At 46.1% G+C, this 21,482-nt stretch overlaps 1 protein-coding gene across 1 annotated transcript in view; it reads left to right on the top strand.

Annotated features, from left to right (window-relative positions):
• The window catches only part of SLIT3 (slit guidance ligand 3), a 478,838-nt gene that overhangs the window by 431,532 nt on the left and 25,824 nt on the right, over positions 1-21,482 (top strand). Inside the window, exons 30-31 of the mRNA XM_084215502.1 lie at positions 11,640-11,733; positions 16,483-16,620. Coding sequence (XP_084071628.1) covers positions 11,640-11,733; positions 16,483-16,620 — 232 coding nt within the window. The remainder of the gene's footprint in view (positions 1-11,639; positions 11,734-16,482; positions 16,621-21,482) is intronic.

Below are 21,482 nucleotides of genomic sequence, written 5' to 3' on the forward strand. Positions count from 1 at the left end.
CTGCACAAGGGGGGAGTTTTCCTCTGCAGCTGCAGGGCTGCTGGAGATGGGCCTGCTCTCCCCCTGGGAATGCAGGGCAGGAGAAAGCTGCTCCTCTGGGAATGCAGGGGGCAAAGGCTGCTGTGCTGTTCCAGGGCAGATTGTATCCAGGTAGGAATGTGTGAAATCTCAGATTGTATCCAGGTAGGAATGCTTGGCTCCTGCCCTGGGCACAGCATCTCCCCATGGGATGGTGGAATTTGATCAGCCCTGCAGGGACACTCACTGGCCATGGACAGAAGATAATTAATAATTAATGGCCCATGGACAGAAGATAATTAATAACTAATGGCCCATGGACAGCAGAGATCTCCTGGAGGGAGGATTGGCTGTGGGAGAGATAAAGAAAACTGTCCCACGAACAGAAGAGAACTGCTCCACAGATAGGAATGGGATACACACCCCCATTTCCAACCTAAGACAGAGAGCAGAGACTCTCCTAAGTGGAATCTAAAAATGGTTTTGCTCAAGGCCTTCTGGAGCATTCCATGGACTCATTCACACAGCCCAGCCCTCCTGGCTCAGCGTGGAGGTGAGGAAACACCTGCAGGAGTTCCTGCTCCAGCCTTTGAAATGGGGTTATTGCCTCCTGAGCATGGAGAAGCAATGAAGGGCTTCTTGTATGCTGGAATATATTACATGTCAGGGGATTTAATGAGGATCAAGCCTGAGTGGCTGAGTAAGGCAGGAGGAAAGCTTCTAGAATTTCCAAACTCTTAAAATACTTTTGTGGCTGATACAAAGGAGGCCCATGGTAAATCTTCAGCTGAGAAAAGCCTTATGACTCAAATGTACATTTATTGGGTCTCTAAAATGATATTTCTGCCAAAACCTAAAAAAAATCAGCTTAGCAGAGTAAAGAGTTTTGCTTGTAGGATGTTGAGCCCATTGTGCTTACTTGTGCACTATTTATGTCAGCTACTCTTGGGTGGTTTCTAACAGAACTCAATGCAAGGAGGCAGAGTCTTTACATTTACAACAGGAAATGGATTTGACCAGCCAAGGAAAGACATATCCAGTAAGGAACTGAATCCAGCATATATGCAAATGCACTTTCCTTTCCACAGGATCACTGCAGAATCTTTTTTTTTTTTCCTGACAATAAAGGTAGGAAAGAACTAGATTGGGATTTCTTCTCAACTGGCCATCTGGATAATGGCTAGGGAACTCATGTGATACTTTAGAAAAATTTTTACTCGACTTCCAGTGGGTTTTGTTTTGTTGATTTTTGTCTTTGTTGTTTTTTTAACCTGAATGTTTTCTGTGCTGTGCCTCTGCTGATTAGCAGGAGTTTGTCAAATACCAGAGCTCATTGTTGCCATGTGGGTAATATAAAAGCACACAAAATGTGCTATCATAGTGCAGGCAATAACCTTGGTTACAATTGGAAAAAAAAAATTATTGAAGAAAATAAGGAAATACTTCCAGAAAATGCAATATGAATCATAGGTGAAAAAGGCTGCAAAAATACGGGTGTTGCTTAAATTAGAATGTGAAGGGTTACAATAGTTTAAAATAGAAAGAGTTTGGTGAACTGTGGTACCAGAATTGCCATAACCTGCTTTACCTCCATTTTGGAGGGGGATATTTCACCAAACCTGATCAGTCACTGGCAGGACTGACTGCAGGGCAGCTGGCTGGGCTGAAATGTCCCTCAGAGCTAGCCCTGGCCTCGGAGCAGTGCTGGGAGCAGCAGAAAATGGCTGGAAGAGTTGAAGCCATCAGCCAAACCAAAGTACACACAAGCCACCAAAGCTGAGCAATGGTTTTGAGGGTCCTTATGAGCTGAAGCCAAGCAAGAAATGGGGAATCATGTGAAATTGCTCAGCTGTCTGAACAGAAGTGGAGGAGAAGCCATGGAAGCACAGAGAGAAGCCATCACAGCACGCCTGGGGATGATTTGTGTCTCTGACCTGGAAAGAGAAGGAGCTACTGGCCAAAGAGTCTGACTGAGGTCTCCTGTGACAGACACCCAGGGCATCTCTAGGTATATTCTCTTTAGATGAACCTTTTTGTGCTGAAGGAATATCTGACACTGCTATGGCAGTATCTGTTAAAAACAGCAGAAAAAGGTGGTGCAGATGTGCTCAGTATTGCACAGAGTGTGAAGGCCAAGAGTTCAGGGAGAAAGCAGTTCCCTCCAGGGGTCAGGAGTGCTCATTCCTGTGCTCAGAACTGAGTTTTGAGGTGCCTGCCTCTCTGGTGTTGACTGTGCTAAATGTTGTGTTACCAAACTCTGTGTGCTCCAGCTTTGCCAGGTGTATGGATTTGACCTCTTTCTCTGAGCAAAGGAAGGCAGGGGTGTACAGCCCAGGGAAGCAGTTCTCCTGTGAAGCAGTCTGGGGGACAGTGACCTCTCAATGGGCACAAACATCCACAGCCAGGCTGTATCTAGCAGGACAGAAATTGTAGGTGATATGTTGTACCCAAATATTATCCTTAGTTCTCTTGTAAACAAGAAGTAGACAGACAGAGTGAGCTTTTCTTTGCTTTTTTTTCCTCATCAACACTTGTATAGAAAATAGAAATTTCTTTGAAAGGTTGACTGGCTGGGTTTTGTGGCTGAACAAATCCAGCCCATCCATTTTTATCAGTGTGATTATGCAGGAGTTGTGGGTTCTGTGTGCAAATGGGATTTCCCAGCTGTAGTTAACCCCCACATTCAGTCAGGAGTGGTCTGTCTTGCACTGGAGCTGTTTCTGCACTGACAGCCTGGGATGTTTGCAGTAACCTTAGCCTAAAGGTGCCCAGCTCAGTTATTCAGATTCCTGCTTTTCTCCCCTGAATCCCACATCACCCCTGTGCCCTTGGATGCCACAGTGCTGGTAACACGCAGTGATATTTCAGTAAACTCTGCATTTATAGAACAAATGTCTGCTGTAATACAGAAAACCAGTCTGGATGCAGGGAAGAAGATCCAAGAGTGTGTCTGTGTTGTTCTGTAAGAAATAGTTAGGGTCCCCCTTGGCTTAGTTGAGTAATGGTTAAATCATGATAGTAAATCTTATGTTCTTAAATTAAATACAAATTAAAAATGAATGTGTTGAAAATTTTGACTATTGACAGAGTCACAGTATCCAGGCTTTGGTTTTTTCCATACCTTAGTGTGTTCCTGCTCTATCTGCTGTCTGCCTGGTTTTACTTGTTCTAGCCTTTTTAGGGAACAATATCCCAAATTATGATGCATGAATTTTGCTTTCATTGCTTGGACAAATGAAGGCCAAAAATCTTTCTTCAATTAATAAGAATTTGCAGTGTTTTCTTTTAAAATTCTTTGACAGTCTTTCCCCCGACTCAGAGTAGATGAAAAATGGCCAATTTGTTAAGTGACTGCTGAGGAAAGAATTTCCCACACTCCAGCCCCATTTCACTTTCATTTAAAAAAAGAAGAAAAAAACCACACCAAAAAGCAGCCCACGCTCACACAATAACCTCCTTCCTAGTTCTTTTCCATCTATTAACTTTAAAACAATGTGGAATTACAAATGGATTCCATGAAGTAGTAAATGCAAGTCAAAAGAGGCTGAGAGGAGGCAGACAGCTGAATGCCCTGAAAAAGCTTCAAACCTGTACCCACCACCACCAGGTTTCCCCACCATTCTTAAAATCAATATTTTCAATATTTGTTGCCCGTATTTAAATAACCAAACCAATACTCATGCTGTGTAGCAGATCCTGATGGCTTTAATTGTCAGTTGATGTCTTATTTTTCCTCTGCCCCACTGGTTATTTTAATCCTGAAGCTGAATTATAAACATGTCATTCCTCCAGGACAATCACGTACCTAAATCCAGCCAGCTCTGAAGGGCCTGGGGCTGGTTTACAACCTGCTGGGGCTTTTGGTGGTTTACAGCTCCTCCTTGCAGTTTTGTAGGCTCTCCTTCCCTTCAAAAGGAAACATCCACAGGGACATCAAAAGAGAAGGATGTGCATTAGATCAGTCACCCTGGTTCTTGCCCTTTTTGTATTTCCCTAATCTCTGCCTTTTTGGCTGTAGCATGGTCTGTCCCCAGCTGTTGATACAAATATTGTGTTTTCCCTTCAGCTTTGTGGTGTAGCAATGTAGGGCAAAATTCAGAGAGCTTTCCCTTCCCTTCCTTTTTCCTGCTCACTTCTGTTACCGCTCTCCTTCAGCCCATCACTGCTTTGCCACAGTCCTGGGCTCAAACTCAGAATCTCATCCCTCCAAAGACATCTGTCCTCAGCCTCTCTGCCCTCTGTCCTCCACGTGAAGAGGGGCCCAAACATGCACAGAGGAACAAATGGGCTGCACCAAACATGCCCTGGCTGCTTCCAATGCTTTGGGGCTTTGCCTGCTGGTTTATTTGGTTTTGTTGTTTGCTGGGATTTTCCTCCTCCTGTCTGATTTTAGCAGAAGCAGAAATATGTAGCACTTACACACCAAAAAAAAAAAAAACCAAAAAAACCAGGAAATATATTCCTATTTGCCAAAGCCTCAACAATGCCTTCACCTCTTTGTTCTGAAACCTAAAAATATAATTAGTGGCTTCCACTACTGAAAATAGGTCTTTACTAAAATACCCAGTAACCCATGGCAGAGAGAGGGCAGGAACACGTGTTTTAAAATAGTTTATTTCCCTGGGAAAAAGCTGCAAGCAGTTTGTATCACTGAAAAAAAAAATCACTCTCAAAATAAATAGTAATAAAATAAAGCTAGGAACTATTTCTGGTTTGATATGTTTGGAAGAGAAGGCTAAGATCTGTTTTACCTTAGGGGACCCTGTGGTGTCCTGTGGTGGATGGTATCTGAGAGTGCTGCAGCTTTCAGAGCACAGCTCTCTGTTGGTGATTAGGGGCTCTTCTCCTGGAGTGTCCCACTGGGGTGACTCTGTCTGGGCAAAGCCCAGCACCAGTGCAGCCAGACAGCTGCAGGGAGCTGCACCAGTGCAGCCAGACAGCTGCAGGGAGAGCTGCAAGAATGCAGCCAGACAGCTGCAGGGAGAGCTGCACCACTGCAGCCTGACAGCTGCAGGGAGCTGCACCAGTGCAGCCAGACAGCTGCAGGGAGCTGCACCAGTGCAGCCAGACAGCTGCAGGGAGCTGCACCGGTGCAGCCAGACAGCTGCAGGGAGCTGCACCGGTGCAGCCAGACAGCTGCAGCTGTGTGGGGCTTGTGGCTGTCCCTCTGTCCTGGAGCCCTCCCCTGACTGGCTGCTGTGACACCGTGTGGCTCTGTCCCCGAGCCACCCCTGGACAGGCTGAGGGGGATCATGGCCCTGAAGCTGCTTTTTCCCCCCAAAATTTTTGCTACAGGAACAAGGAGGTTTGAGGTGGTGTGGTTCAGCCTTGTGGTTCCACTGCTTAATAAATGCTGAAGGCTTAAACAAGTACTTAGCTATCAACTCCTTTTAAATTTTGGAACTTCAGCCATCATTTCCTCAAGACAGAGAAAACTGTGGTCAGAGTTTAGTGTGTTTTCTTCCTTTTTATTTGAAGGAGTTCTGCCTTACATGGAAGTTTCTCAGTTTTAGTTACTTGGCAGATGTGAAATGTACTTGTTTTCTGCATGAAACACAAAAAGGCACCCACATTTCCCAGTTGTGCAACTGGGAATGAGAAGTGCTGGAAGACCTGGAAGGTCTGGGCTTTGTTCAAGAGCTTAAGCCCATTTCCAGCCCTGTTTTATGAAGAGAGAACCACATGTCATTGCTATCAGATTGGACTCTTATCTGACCCTCTGGGAGGAAATAGCACAGCAGCTGGCAGTGCTGCAGCCTGTCTTCAGCCTCAGTGTGGGTGTCCTGCTGTGCTGGAGGGCTCAGCTCCAGCATCTCCTCTGGTCAAACTCCCCTCTCTCAGATGTAAAATGTCATGTTTGTGCAAGAAGACATACCAGAGAATTCCTCCTTGTTCATCAGGACACAGCGTGTCTGCAAGAAAGAGGAATGTCAGCTACTGCTGTCCTCTAGGATGAGCAGAGTGAATTCATTCTCAAAAGGGATCTGAGAGACATTAAATCCAGTCTGTCAAGAAACACAGTGGGAAACAAGGAAATCAGTCAGCTCCTGAAGAGCTGTGTGCTGTGCAAGAGACCCAGGCTGGAGCAGTTCTGGGAGAGCTGCAGCCTGAGGGAAGGAGCCACCTTGGAGGAGTCCATGAAGGACTGGGCACACTCCTGCAGTATCCCATGGGAGTTCTGGAGCAGGGAGCAGAGCCAGGAGGAAGGAGTGCTGGAGACAAAGCATTTTCAACAGGCTCCAGCCCCCATTCCCTGCTCAGACCAGCAGGAATCCACAGGGTCCTCTCTGCCAGCCCAGGAGGACAATGCCAGCCCATCTCAGATAATGTGTGGCATCTCAGGTGTCACTTGCTGCACCAGATGGTGTGGATAGCTGAACTGATCCTCAAATGATTCCATACCTAGGGTCCCCAGCAAAATGAAGCTATTTCCCAGGCACTGTGGTTCTGAGGAACAGTGCTTCAGGCAGGTCACCACCTTGAAGGGGCACTGGAAATCATCTGGTTCAGTTAATGTTTCACACACTGCATTGTGTGGCATTTGGGATGTTGAATATGGTTTTTCATGCTTCAGCAGTGCATAGAACACATTCCTTCTTTGAGATTCTGAAACAGTGAAAGGATCATTATTTCCCTGCCCAGATCTGGTTTTACCCATGCTCCCTTTGTTGAACCTTAAGCTTAGGGAGAATTGCTCCTTGAATCTAAAAAAAAAAGCCACTGTGAGAATCCCAGCATGGAATTGAACTTAAGGGTTCCCACTTAGCAGGTCAAAACCTGGTAAGTAAAAACTTGGGAGTTTTTAACAATTAAGACAGGATAAAAAGCATACAGTAACTCTTTGCCTGCTAGGTATTGTGGGCAGTGTTTGTCAAGCAAGAGCAAACTTCAGTGATCATGCAGAATTTACTCTGCTGCAGTGCATTCCAGGTGATTCCTTTTATGTTTTTGTATCTAACATAATAGCATTTGCTGCTGAGGGATTTTCACAGGGTTTCTCATTTGTTCATTGCAAGTTGAAATAGTTTGGAAGTAAAAATATTTTTTTTATTATTTTCTTCGATGAGCCTCAAATCATTTTCATCAAACACCAACAACATTCCTTACTGAATTACCTCCTTGGAGGAACACCCTGTCTGTTCCACCCAACCATTTTTAGGTTCAGGGTTCTGAAATTTCCAATTGGCACAAATGACTGAACAGAGAGAAGGGGAAAACAAGACAACAGCAAGCATTTCTTCCAATACAATTTATTAGATATAAAATGAGTAATCTCCTATGAGAAAAAGAGCACAGTGTTTTTTATTAGCAGCAAAGAGACGAGTTCCACTCAGACTTACCTGGCAGGGTTCAGAATGTTGCACCACACTATTTGAGCACTCACCCTGTGCAGCCTGGAGAAGTTTCCGTGCTGTGGATGCAGGCCAGCCTTTCCCCATCCTTCCTTCACCATAAGCACGTTCCTTTTCTCAAGTAATATTGTGAAATTCTCAACAGCATATTTACTGTCAGTCCTGCAGGCCCTACTAAAGCTTCTCTTGCATTAAGGAAGGATATTTTCTGTGTTGTTTTGTCAGTATATTACAACAAAGTATCACCCAACTGACACATGGAACAAAAGAAAAATCGTTGCACTCATTGGTTGCAAATTGTTGCTCTGCATTGTCTTTTCAGAACTGCAGTTTCACTTAAAGATAAATAAGTAAAATACTTTTACTGCATCCAGCTTCTCTTTTACTGATTAGGGAGGAATAGTGGAGCTTGGATCCTGGTTTTAAAAGTCTAATGGGGCATGAAATAAATAGCTCTCATGACAGCACAGAACAGAAAAAAGATAGATGATTATTAAACTGTGTGTAAAAGTCATCTTTATTGCCCTATTGTTGTTTTGGCTTCTCTCTGAGACGTGGGGAAGGCTCAGAAAAGCCCGAGCGTGTTTCTTGGCAGCTCTTCATAAGCAATGAGCCCTGTGGAAAGCCCCATGAAATTCATGATTCTGTTGAAAAAATAAGGCCAGGAAAATGTTGCAAGAGGGAAAAAAAAGAAAAAAAAAAGAAGAAAAAAAAAACAAAACCAAAAAGCAGCTGTGTTTCTTTAAGAGAATGTCAGTGAAGGTGACAAGGGAGGTGGTTTTGAAGGAGTAGAATACCTTGGCTATTGTTCAGGGATTCTCTCTCTCTCTCTCTCTTTTTTTTTCTTTTTTTTAAATGAGGCAGCAGCAATGGGAGATCCACCTGTTAAAGTTCCACCTGTCATTATAGCTTGGTTCTAACCTGAAAACTGCAATATTTTGTGCTATATCAGACTGCTCTCTTCATCTCTCCAGCATCTGCTTGCATGTTACCTGTTCTCTTCAGCTTTGATTAAAGAGAATAAGTGTGCCTTGATGGAACAAAAGCATTATTTGGGATTAAAAGAGTTGTTTAACTGACTGTAAAATGAGTGTAGCTGCGGTTTTCCTCTCTGTTTTATAGAAGCACTTCAGAAACCTGTGTGTACCCAAACTGGAGCTGTGATTTGAGAACATGTAGGAGGGAGGAAAATGAGGAGGTTGGATGTTTTCCTACACTTGATAAAGCATCGCCCTGAAGTTTTCTCTTATTTTAGCATGATCAAATATCCTCCACAAAGAGAAGCAGTGCTGCTTGGAGTTGGCCTAAGATGAATGTCCAGTCTGTTTTTAGGCTCACATAACTATCCAGTGAGAAATTTGGACTGGACCTTTAATTGCTGCACAGAGAAGCAGCCCTGTGTCACTCCAAAAAAAAAAACAAGAGGATCACATTTTTCCTCTGATACTGACATTAAAGCAACCAATGAATATTGAGCTCTCAGGTCTGAGGGCAGATTTTTTGGCCCAGATAATTTTCTGAGTGAATAAAATATGAGAAAGACATTGTGTGGCTGGTGCCTTGGGTTTTGCTTTTCAAAAAGTGTTTTATTTCCCTGGCATGCTTTCTGCAGCATCTACTGAACATTGGTGGAGCCTGAAATAATGACCAAGAGGTATTTTCTTCCTGAGATGAGGCTGCTCTAGTTGCAAGGCGTTCCCAAGTGAGCTCCCTAATGAGTGATAAATGGGAAAAATAACAGGAAGGATCCTTAAATGTTCCAAGTTTTGCATGAAAAATATCATATTTTTGGATGCTTTGTTTGGTACCTAGCCTAGAATTCTCCTACATTTTGATAGTGGTGTCTTCAGAATGACACAGTGAGTCATAATATTTGACATTTGGGGAGATTTTTACTGGATCTCTTAAGCACTTGTCAAGACTGTTCAGAAGAATACTTTAAAAAGAATTATGATTTCCTTTGAGAGTTTTGATACTGTTCATATTTTTTTAAAGCCTGTTTCCTTTGCTTCAAAACAAAACAAAAGAAAAAATAGAAACTTCAAAAGTATGTATTGACCATTTTTAGTGCAAGGACGGTTGAAGGCATCTATCCACAATCTCTTCAGTTATTAGATGGTCTTCCAAAATTATTTCCAGCTTTAGCTCATTTGAGCTCTTTAATGTCACCAGCCAGTTAATTTTTTTGATGTTTATTTTCACATAAGATCTGTAGCACACGAGGGACATGGGGAATATCAAATGACAACCTGGCAGCTCTCTGTGCTTTGTAGCAAGGTCTGACCTGCTCATGTTCAGGTCTGAGGGAGTGCCTTTGTTAGTTTTTGGGAGGGTTGGTGGCCAGCGGACTTGGGGGTGGCAGGAAACAGCCCTGTCCCAGTCCTGCCATCTCAGAATGTGTCAGTGCTGTCCCCAGAGCTCACAGCCACAGGAACTGAACATCTCATTGCTTTTGAGGAGCAGCAAAGAACAGTGGCCAAGCCCAAGCCCAGTTCCCTGGTTCCCATGGATCTGCAGTGTTCAGTGTCCTTGGCACTGCCCCTTTCCTGAGCTGGACACTCTCATTGTATTTGCACAGGGTTTGTCCAGGGCTCTGAAAAGACTTGGTCGCCTTTAACAGCGGTGTCTGCCTGGGATCCCTTGGCTCCAGGGGGAATTGTCCTGTCGGTGCTGCACTGCCATGCCAGACTGCCCTGGCAGTGCCCAGCCCAGCCCCACGCCAGCAGGGTGTGTATGGCCCACCAGGGTGGGGTGTGGGCTGGAGCTGCCCCCTCCCATGGCTTGGATTCCTGCTCTCATTTACACCTGACAGCTCTCAAAAACAGATCTAGGACACATTCCATGTTTGAAACACACAAAAACAATTGATAGATTTTGGCAAATATGCATATGGCACCTGGGAGGAATAGCCTGACCCTGACAGGGCAGTAGCACCTGGGGGAGTTAACAAACCACACCTACCAGCACCAGGGTCACCCTCAAAACTGTGCTCCCAGCCAGCCCACCAGATCACAGAACTGATAAAAGATGGATGGCTCTGATTTGCATTTTCCATCCGAATTTTGATCTTTGTGGTTTGCTTGCCTTGTGTTTTCAAGTGTTTCTCTGTAACCACTGGAGTGTAGAGACATGTAAGGGTTTTCAAAAATGACACTTCTCCCAGGAAAGGTGGAGCTGCAGCTCCATGAAAACCTTCCAGAACAATGCCAGCCCACCAGTGCCCCCCACATCTCCCTTTTTCCCCACCATTCCCATGGCCTCTTGCTTATATGATGGTGTGTACCACGTACAGGCACAGAAAATGTGTGTAACCTTGAAACCCTGCAGATGTGCTCCTCTGGTGGAGCTGCACAGGGGGCTTTGGGACTGTGGATTTTGGGGGGTTCCATGTTGAGATTACCTGACCTTTGCTTTTCCTGCAGGGCTTTGGGAGGTGTGGGATAGGATTCTGTGTGATTCTAGGGAAGGCAAAGATCTCTGTGGTCTTTGGCTGGATCTCAAATCCTGGGGTGCTGAAGTGTGACCTAATAATTTAGAACTCAGAGAAGGATTGTATTTAAATAAACTATCATGGCTTGAATGTTCTACAGCTATTAATTATTAAAACTTATACAAATCCAGAGAGGTTCGTGGCATGTTATACACCATACCTAGAAACAGCTGAGCTGGGCTTACATGAGGTAGATTTTTTTTTTTCTGAAAAGACATCATCTCCTGTGAGCACAATAGAGCTAGTACTTCTCTTATAAATAGTGAATGTTTTATAATTGCATGCAGTCCTAAAGCTGGTTCCTATTATGGAGAGTCACAGAGGTTTTGGAGGGAGGGTTTTGTGGGTTGTTGTTCTTTCCCAGAATGATGTCCAATCAGCTCCTTTGGCAGTGTATTAACCACGGCTGAAATATGTGCCCGTGTGAAAATGTTAGGGTCTAATGAGCAACTTCACTTCTGTGTCACTTTCTTGCTTTGAAATAAGAGGTTCTGGGTCAGGAGCTGCCCACTTGATCCCTTGTCTGTCTCCAAGTGGAGTTCATACGTCAGTGCTTTTTATACCAGGCTTTCAAATCCCTGTGATAGAAACAGTGTGGTCACTGTAGGTCAAAGGAGCTGATTTAATGAAGTCTCATGTGCCCTCAACAAGCAATTTTGTCACTTCCTGCTGAACTACTGAGCTGTCTCCACTTAGGGAGATTGGCCATCCCTGGACATCATGGGTGTTCAGGATTGTTCAAGCTGTGTCACAGCTTTTTTGCTTTTCCTTTGCCTCAGGTGAACTGTGTGATGAGGTGATTGACCACTGTGTTCCTGAGCTAAATCCCTGCCAGCATGAGTCCAAATGTGTTCCCCTGGAGAAAGGAACCAGGTAAGAGTGTGTGTGTGTGTTGGTCTCTGCACAGAGGGCACATTCATCCATTGGTTTGACTGGAGTTGTACTGGCAATGAGTGGGGAGCAAAAATCACCAGAATTAACACAAACAATACAAGGCTGTATACATTTCAGTTGTCTGTGCCACATTTTAACTTCAATGCATCCAGACACACTTTTCTAGCTTTCTGTGGTTTACTGAAAATAATGGATGTACCCTCAGAGCAGAGGAATATTCTGGAATAGAGCATGGCAATAGAAGAATTTATGGAGCAGTCTCTGCAAAGCACCTTATCCTGCATCACAAACCCAGGACAGTTTCCTTAGGAGATGCTTAGGGCACTTATCAATTCAAGCAGTGTAACAGGAGCCTGAACAGATCCAGAGCTGGGTTGGCCTTGCTTGGCTCACGTGAGGTTTGGTGATGTCTGTGTTTGCATTTTCCTGTTGGGAGTGACACTGACTGTGTCACAGGGGTGAGAGGAAGCCTCATGTTCTGGATGGCAGCAAAGCACCTGGAGTTTGGGCCTGGGGACTTGAGGGAGGTGCACAGTGGGAGCACTCATGGCTTGTCTGAGGAGGGACTGGCAGAGCAATTGAGCAAATGGAGCTGGAAAGTCCAGCTCTGTCAAAACCTTCTCAGGAAACGATCTCTGGAGACAAATCCAAGAGAGTGAGCTGCTCTCTGCACGTTCCCTGAGGCTGTTTTCACAGTGCAGCCCTGGGTGCTCACTGATTCCCTCCTGGGTTCTGTCCTCTGCCCAGGACAAGGCAGGTGACGGGCTTTGCTCCTCCTGGTCACTTCCAGCTGGGGTCGGATCGTGTCCTGGGAAGCAACCAGCACGTCAGAACAGTGTAAGCTGACACACAGGACATTTCAGGAGAGTCAGAAGGAAAGGAACCAAAATCTTAGAGAGGGTGGCTATCTCAGCTGACTCTGCTAGACAGGCAGTACAACACCAGCCTTTCTTTTGGGTGAAAAGCCTCCAGACAGAAATGTTTCCAAATCCTGAAGAAGATGAAGCTGTCAAATGATGAGGATGGTTCCTGAACTGATGTGTAGGCACTAGACAAGGAGGTGTGTGCCAGTGCATAAATAGTCCCTGATGTTCTTTCCAGGTTTCACTCCCAGTTAATCCATCATTTGGTTAATCCAGCACCTTTGGGTAATTCAGTAGCTACATCATGTTCTGAGGTGAAGGCTAGTAACTCAAATTACTTTCTTTTAGAGCATGAAGGGCTGCAGGCAGCTGTGGCCCTGAATGGTTTTCCCATTGCTGGAAGCATTGTCATACCTGCCACCCAAACAATTTGAGTAAACAAGATACTTTTTCTCACATGCTTGCTAGAAAAGTGTTCTTCACAGTAGGGCCACTAATCCTTGAGGGGAGCTAAATAACTGTTTTTAAGTATTTTTCTGCTACTCTTTGTTGTGTTATTCTTCCCACTATTCATAGAACACTACAGAAAAATCCATTATTTCTTTACTCCTTCTGTCCCATTTTGCTTTCTAGCAGCCAGACTTGAGAGAAGGAGCCTTGAATGTAGAGGTGTCCAAGCATTGCAATTTCTTTCTTACTTTGGTGGCACCAGACCATTCAGAAATGAGCCCTCAGCAGCTGTGCAGGGATGCTGCTGGAGCTCACTGAAAACAGCAGCCTGTGCTCCTGTAGGGGGGGTCTGGCTCCTGTCTGTCTGTCTGTCTGTCTGTCTGTCTGTCTGTCTGCTTCAGAGGCAGGGAGTGTCAATGGCAGGAGTGCCCTGGGCATGTGAGCAGGACACACCAGTCAGTCTGTCCTGCCCTCTGCTGTGGTCAGTCTGCAGCTCTGCAGAGGGAAGAAAAGATGACAAATACAGGGGAAAAAATAAAATTATTTATCGAGGTGGGGAGGGAAATTCCATTCTGGCCTTGCAGCAGAAGCTGTGATTTACAGCTTTAACACAACAGACGTTGAGTGCATGCAGATGCAAATCCCCTCAGATAGGCCAACAATTTCAATACCACTGGACATGTTTTAGGCTCTCTGTGATACTGGGAATGTTGCCATCACTACAAGGCTGTAGGAGAAAACAAGATTTCAGCTGTAGTGGTGTCAGATGGTCACTGGGAAATGGGATATCTAATCATGTAAATTACTCTCTTACCAGGGTCTGAACATGAAGGTTTCTTTGCCTCCTTCTTTACTGCATCAGACTTTTACTGACTGACCCTCAGTCCCCTGCTGGCCCTGTGTGGGACTGTGGGGTAAGGATGGAGTTGCCATGCCCCATTCCCTGATGGCACAGACCCTGAGTTTCTAGGAGGAGTCCAGATGAAGAACTCATGGGGCTGAATTTCTCCCCTCCTGGACTTCAGGCAGGCATTCTTTGGTAGCTTCAGCTTAGATGTGACTCCCCAAGAGCTCAGAGAAGACTGACCCAAAAGGAATTCCATGCTCCTAAAGCCAAGCTTGGGAGCAAACTGGACTATTTCAGTGTGCCTGTGGCTGCACAGAGCTCTTTGCTTTTGGAGTTCAATTTGCAGGTGGCTTTCCTCCCTTCCAGCCTCCACATCTTTAGTAGGCTGTTACTATATAGAAGAAGAGTAGCTTTCTATATGCCAGAAAACAGAACAAAAAAAAAAAAAAAAACCAGCCTTTAACACAATGAAATTACTTCCAAAAAATAACTTCAAGAAAGGAGCATGTTTTTCCATTCACTGTATTGATGTTGGAGCATGATATAAATATACTTTATTATTCTAAAGCTTGGAATTATTACCTGACAGCTTAAAATGCTGATTTAATGCAGCCCTGCAGAGAAAAGTGGTGGTTCTGTCATTACTGAGATAGCCAATACACATCATAAAATTGATGCATGGCAGCCCTGAATAAGGAACTGCACATTGTTCATTATTACATCACTTTATATTAGGACTGCAGGGATCAATAAAAAACAACAGGATTAAATGCTGCCAGTTCCCCTCACAAAGTCTTTTGATTGACACTATTTCCTTGCAGGTGTGTCTGCAATGCTGCCAGAAAACGCTGCCCATTTCTTAGGGTTTGGGGCAGGAACACCTCTTCTTTTTTGCTCTTTGCTCTGATTTGCCATCTCCATTATGTTAATCACAGTATTCCTTGAGGCACCAAGGTGTAAAATAGCAATTCACACGTGCAGAGGTGGGAGATGGACCCTCCTGTGGCTGGTGGTGGGGGCTGTCCTGCAGGGAGGGAGGGTTCTGCATGCCCCTGCCCCTCCCAGGGACAGCCCAGCTGGACAGGCTGTGCCCCATTTCCTCCAGCTCCAGCCAGTCAGGCCATGCTCTGGGAGGGACTGGAGCTCACGTTCTCTGTGCCTGGGCAGGGTGGCTGCTGTCACCCTGCAGCCTCTCCTGGCCACTGACACTCACAGGACACTGTTGATCCTGCAGTGCCACCCAGCTCAGCCCTGGGAGCAGCCAGGAGCCACCTGCTCTCTCTGGGGACAGCAGCCAGCACAAGGATGCTGCCTGGGAAGTGGAAGTGTTGTTTCCTCATCACTCCTGGGTGTGCAGTTCCTCTGAAGAGGTTTTCCACAAGGTTCCTCCTGCATTTACCCCACCAGGCTGCTGGCAGGGAGGAGGAGGAGGCCAGCTGAATAGATTGATGGAGCAGTAGCCTCTCTCCTGATGCCACATCCTCAGCTTTATACTGTCTCTCCTCTTACAGCTCTCAGTGACTAGCACGTTGGGTCCAACCACAGGCTCTAGCAAGAGCACAAACCTCTCTTTTAGTGCTGAAATTCTCTGCAGCTCTTCCCCTGATTTGCTTGAAGTGGTATGCCTTTTGTTTTCCAGATGTGCAGGATCCAGCTGGGAGGACTAAAATGTTTTATGGACTAAAGAGTGTTCATGACTAAACATTGTCTACAGTATAGATTCAAAAAAAGGCTGCTCAGCAATCCCAAAAGATCTGATCCAAGTCAGAGACTTTGGGATGCATTTTCTATTGTCAGCTTATAAACTTCTGCAAGACTTATAAATAGAAATGCTGATGCAGCCTTCATACAGCAGACTTGAGAATTGTATCAAATGAAACCAAGAGGCAATGTCTGCAGGTCTGGGTACATCCCACTGTGCTCCATCCCACGGTGTCACCCCACAGCAGAAAGTGCAGTGTCACCATGGCAAAGGACACACTGCAAAGACAGCTTTCCACTGTTGCAGCAGCATTTTGCCGTGCCAATGAATGGAAAGCAGGTGGTGGTCTCAAAATTTGGTCTTTCTCTCTGAATTTGCTGAGGTTTATTGCTTGTTTACAGATTGTTTCCATTTGAAAGGTGAACCCTTCCTGTGCTCCATGAAGCTGCACGGGGCTGAGCTCAGACACCCAGCAGTGTGCAGGCACCAGCAAAATCATACTGTGGGGCATCAGAGGCACTGCCCTTGCAGAATATTGCCCCTTATTCTGTAAGGTACCAGAGGGGATTGTCACCTTAAGCTCGACTGGGACTCTGCTGGGTGAACACCCCTCTCACAGACAGGCTGAGGAGCAGCTGTAGGATGGTGGTGCTTTGCTCCAGTGGAATTTCAGCAGATTGCAGAACCTCGGATGCAGCCAGCCAGGAGGGACCCGAGCCTTTCAGATGGCAGGAGCTGTGCTTGATGCTGCCAGCAATAATTGCAGACATGTCCCCACCCCAAATCCAGCGGGTGCTAGGCTGCCTGAGCAGCTGCAGGTGTGAATGCCGACAGGAGCCATTAACGGGGATGTTGCTGCCTTTCAGATGCGAGTGCTTGCCGGGCTACAGCGGCAAACACTGTGAAGTGGATGATGATGACTGCCTGGGCCACAAGTGCCGGCACGGAGCCGCCTGCGTGGACGCGGTCAATGGCTACACCTGCGTGTGCCCGCAGGGCTTCAGGTAGGGCAGCGCTGACTCCGAGCCCTCCCATCCCCATCAGCCTCTAACCCAGCCCTGATCATCCCCATCAGCCTCTAACCCAGCCCTGATCTCCCATCCCCATCAGCCTCTAACCCTGTAACCCAGCCCTGATCATCCTCACCAGCCTCTAACCCAGCCCTGATCATCCCCATCAGCCTCCAACCCAGCCCTGATCATCCCCATCAGCCTCTAACCCTCTAACCCAGCCCTGATCTCCAATCCCCATCAGCCTCCAACCCAGCCCTGATCATCCCCATCAGCCTCCAACCCAGCCCTGATCTCCTATCCCCCTGTGAACGGGTGCCTCGAGTCCAGTCCCTGCTTAAAAGGAGGTTTTAACAAGTTAACTGGATATTTTTTGCTTGGAAAGCAACAATTTTGGGGCAGTGCTGTGTGAGTGTGCCTGCCCCAGCCATGCCTGCCAACACACTGAGCACACCACCTAACACACTCACCGAAATCATGTGGAGATAAACCCTGCATGTGCAGAGTGAGCAAAGGACAATAAAATTGTGTTTATGACCCTCCCAACTGGCTGCAAGGAAAACGTGAGTCTGAAGATTTTGTGGCAGTCTCTCTGTGCCTCTTGGACGAGCTCAGTATGATTCAGGCTGTAAATTTCCAGCCTCTCATTCTGACAGCTGCCAATATATCTGACTCCTGGAAATCTCTGTCTGTCAAAGATAAGTGTGCTCCTCCAAATGGATTCACTAATCATTGCCTGGGGCTGGATACTGGCTTCCTTCCAGCTAAACCTTTTCTGTGTTTGAAATACACACATGAGACAAAGAAGGAGTACCTGAAAAGATCAGTCTTGACAAAGCAGAAATTGCATGAACACTTATAAATCATCTTCTCTGCTTTGTATCTGCAACTGTTTTCATTCTTCTTGCTTTCATCCTCGCTGGTTTGGGGCTTTTTTTCCTTCCCTCTCAACACACGTTTCTGTTGCAAAGCAGACAGTCTTCCCTGGACAGGCTTTGATATATAACATGATGTCAGCCCATGGTTTCACAGAATCAGACTTGTTATTTACAAGGTATCAGATACCCTCTGAATTTCAAATTCAGACCCTTCTCTCCAGGTTTCACTCTCTGCTTCAGTCCATTTGATGGCCTTAGGGATCCTGCAGATTGGTGACTGGTGAGGCTAAGGTGACTGTGGGATGTAAATCCTCAGTGTTATCCAATTGTTAGAGCTGAGGAATGGGATTGCACAGCCACGTCTGGAGTCAAGGGTAACTCCAGCCTCTCATCAGATGGGTCTGACTCAGAGACTTTTGCTGCAGGTCCTCTGATTTTTTAAGGCCTGTAAGCACTAGGCAGTGATGAATGTGAGGGTTTTTTCTGGAAAAGCAGAGTCATAGTGTGTGTCAGAGACATTCTGAGTTGGCACAGCTGGGTGGAACAGCAGGGGTAGGCGGGAGGTTGGTCAGGTCCCTTCCCATGTACCAAAGAGCTCTGCTGGCAATTTAGGCAGAGCCCCAGGTCATCTGGTCTCACACCAGGGGCATCAAGAGCAGAACCTGGAACAGTCCAGTCTTCTCTCTTGATCAAATGAGGGGCTCTCATTCCACTAACAGTCCTCCAAGTAGAGGAAGCAAGCTCCAAAACCCAGCTACCAGCTTAGACAGCACTTCTCAGTCCAAAGCAGCCATGGGCAAGCAAAGTAATTCCACTGCCTGTCAGCAGCACAGCTGGGATTAACTTGAGTTCTCCTGTTTGCTTTCTTTTTTTTTTTTTTCCACTAGTCCATGCCACTTCCCTAAATTTCCTGTGCAAGATGCAAGGAAGACAAGGGTCTCTGGGGAGGAAAAGCTCACACTGAGCACTACTGCACTCCCTCTGCCAAGGCAGACAGCAAGATGGAGCCCCATGTGTTCTCCATGCAGAACAGTCCCTGATCTTGTTTGATTTCAGGATTAAAATTCTGCTAACAAAATATGATCTCATTATTCCTCCCATGACTCAAGCCTTTTGTAGTTTAAAGGCCTGCTGCTCTGAAGGGGGTTCTGAGGTTTGGGCTTTTTCCTGTTAAGATTACAAATGCAAATACAGTGATTGACAGAGTTCTGCCTTCTGATGTTGAGGGTTACAGACTCCCCTGTCCTCACAGCTGCCTTGGGCACAGTGATGTGTGGCAAGGAGATAACTGTGCACGTGTTTGAAGGCTGCAAGTGTTGATGAAAAGGAGAAAACACGAGGGGTGGTCCAACAAAAGGAACTAGGAGAACTAAAATGATGATTAAAAAAGTTTTTTGGCTAAGTGTCAGGAATCATTTCCCAGCAGTGAGTTTGCAGAGTGCCCTCCCAATTATCCAGAGCTTATGCTGTTGTAATAAAAGCACAGACCTGTAATGATTTTATGGTTGTCACTACGCTGTGTGTAAAAGCCATTTGGAGCCACACATTAAAAAGATGTTAAAACTTCCATCCTCACCCAGCTGAACAAATGCACTTGGGTAATTCTGAACAGTGTGGGGAGGGCCTCATGACAGCCCCAAAAATCAATAGTGCCACCATGCACACACTCACTCTCCTATTTCACCACTTCCCATTCACTGGTCAGGTGTGGCTGTGCTCCTTGCAGTGCCTTTCCTCAGCACTCACCAACTTCTCCCAGCTGCAGAATCTGCTTTCCTCCTGAAAAGTTTTCAGTGTTTTCTTCCCAAAATAGCACTCATTTGCCCCCTGCAGATGAAAACATTTTAAAAAATTTGTGAGCCCCGCTGAATAAACCCTGGGTTCTCAAAGCTTACCTCCAGCAATCAGCCTCACAGTAGTGCTGCCTGATAAATGCTGCTCTGGTGGGGAAGCAGACATTATCTGCAGAGCCTGATGGAAGCACTGCTCCTCTGTGGTGCAGATGCTTCTGAGCTCTCCACTGGGACAGATTGCTGCAAGGAACTCGCAGTGATTATTTAAATAAATGAGATTGTACCAGGCAGAATGGACTTGGCCAAGCTATGGAAGTCAGGCTGTGCTCCACATTCCGCTGCTGGGGAAATAAATCCTATTAATTAGTTCTAAATATATACTTACAAAAAAGGTTTAAATTTAAAAAGGAAAGGGCCTTGACAGTCACTGTCACTAGTCTAAGTTCTAGGTGCCAGTGTCAGGAGAGCTGCCCTGGTAAAGCCACGCACCAGGGGGGTTTCACAGCAAGCAAGGGTGTGCAGGAGCCGTACCAGGAGCTTGGGGAATCTTTCAGAGCAGCACTGAGCACAGACACTCTGGCTTCTTCCAACATTTGCTTTCTGTTAGCGGAGGCTGTTGCGGGTCACATGGATTTTTTATTATGATTATTTTTAACTTCCAAAAAATTAAAATTATATGCACTGGTTTTCCTTCTGTTTCCTAGTTGCTGCCAAAGACAAAACAAAACAATGGGCATTAGGTAGAAGGGAGCTCACAGGCTGGGTTAGCAGTGCTCTGTGCTGCTGGTACCTCTGGAAAGGGTTTCAAGTAGACTCAAATCACAGATGTAGGATGGGGAGGTCTCAGGTTTGGGCATAAATGGCTCCCAGACTTCACTGGGAACCTCTTCTGGGCACGGTATGGGTGGAAGCCATTTCAGCCAGGCTGCAGTGCCTTGCAGAGCTGAAGAACCAGTGCAAAGGGCAGTTCAGGCTGCTCCCAGTGTCTGCACTGCCCTGTTCACACCCAGCCCAGGATCCCTGCCAGCACTCAGCTGGGCTCCTTTCACAGCTGGACCTCAGAGCCACTGCTCCAAAGAAGAATGGCAGTGATGCCCTAGGATTTCATATTTTTCAGATCCTGCCCTGCTTTAGTGTCCAGCTCTAAAACTCCATGGCCTGTCAGCTGCTGTTCTCCCATTTCATTCAGACAAAACAATTTCTCTCTAGGCCTGGAACTCAGGGACACCTGATTGTCTCAGGCTCCAGAGAGGTAAACAACAGTGAATTGGGGGGGATAACTCCGAGTCAATGACTTCATTACCTGAAGCTGTAATTGGAGGATTAACCCCTGAGATGTAAATGGACCAAACTTAAAATTGTCTGAAAAACTCATGACCATCATCCCACCTGGGTCACCAGAAACTGATGCCTTGGAGTTCTTAGGAAAATGAATCCACAAACACCAGAGGTTTATGTCCAAAAAGGAGACAGAGGAGTCCTTTCTGGCTTTATTCGAATAAGGGAGAGGCCATGGGGCATTCCCCTCGGGTCTCTCGAATGTTTGGAGGACGCAGCCTCCTTTTTATCTCAATTTCCCGTCTACTTTTTCCTTCTCTCTTTCCCCATTTCTGAGGTACTTGAGAGGTTCAGACTTCCCAGAATGCCTGATCCCAAAGGTTTCCCTCTAATGTGTAACCCTCCCTTTAATTTCTAATTCTTACAGCACTTAGGAGTTTTTCTTCCCCATTGCTTCTTTCAATGTCTAACTTCATTTATCAGCAAACAAAAGTTTATCTGCAAAAGCAAGTATCTTTTCCCATTCATCAATCAGTGGAATCCTTCCCATTGTTTCTTTTATCTCCCAGTGCTGGTTTTACCTACCAGCACACCCACAGCTTGTTTGTAAAGACAAATCCACTATTCCTCTCAGAGTGTCCACCTAAAACAGAGCCTAGACTAAGAGAATAGAAGGGAGTATATTGGAATGTTACCAATATAGCAGACAGGACGTGCCTGAGCTTGTCTGGCCCTTGGTGCTGAACCGAACAGCAGCACTGTGGTGTTTCACCCCACAGACACTTTTGGCTGGCTGGTGCTGCCCTGGGCACGTGGGGACAAGTCCAGGTGTGCAGGAGCTCTGGTGGTGCTGGGATGGAGCCTCCCCCCATAGCAGGGGCTGCTCCTCAGGGTTCCCTCTGTGGAG

Source organism: Fringilla coelebs (genome assembly GCF_963513975.1).
Source record: "Fringilla coelebs genome assembly, chromosome: 15".
Taxonomy (NCBI): domain Eukaryota; kingdom Metazoa; phylum Chordata; class Aves; order Passeriformes; family Fringillidae; genus Fringilla; species Fringilla coelebs.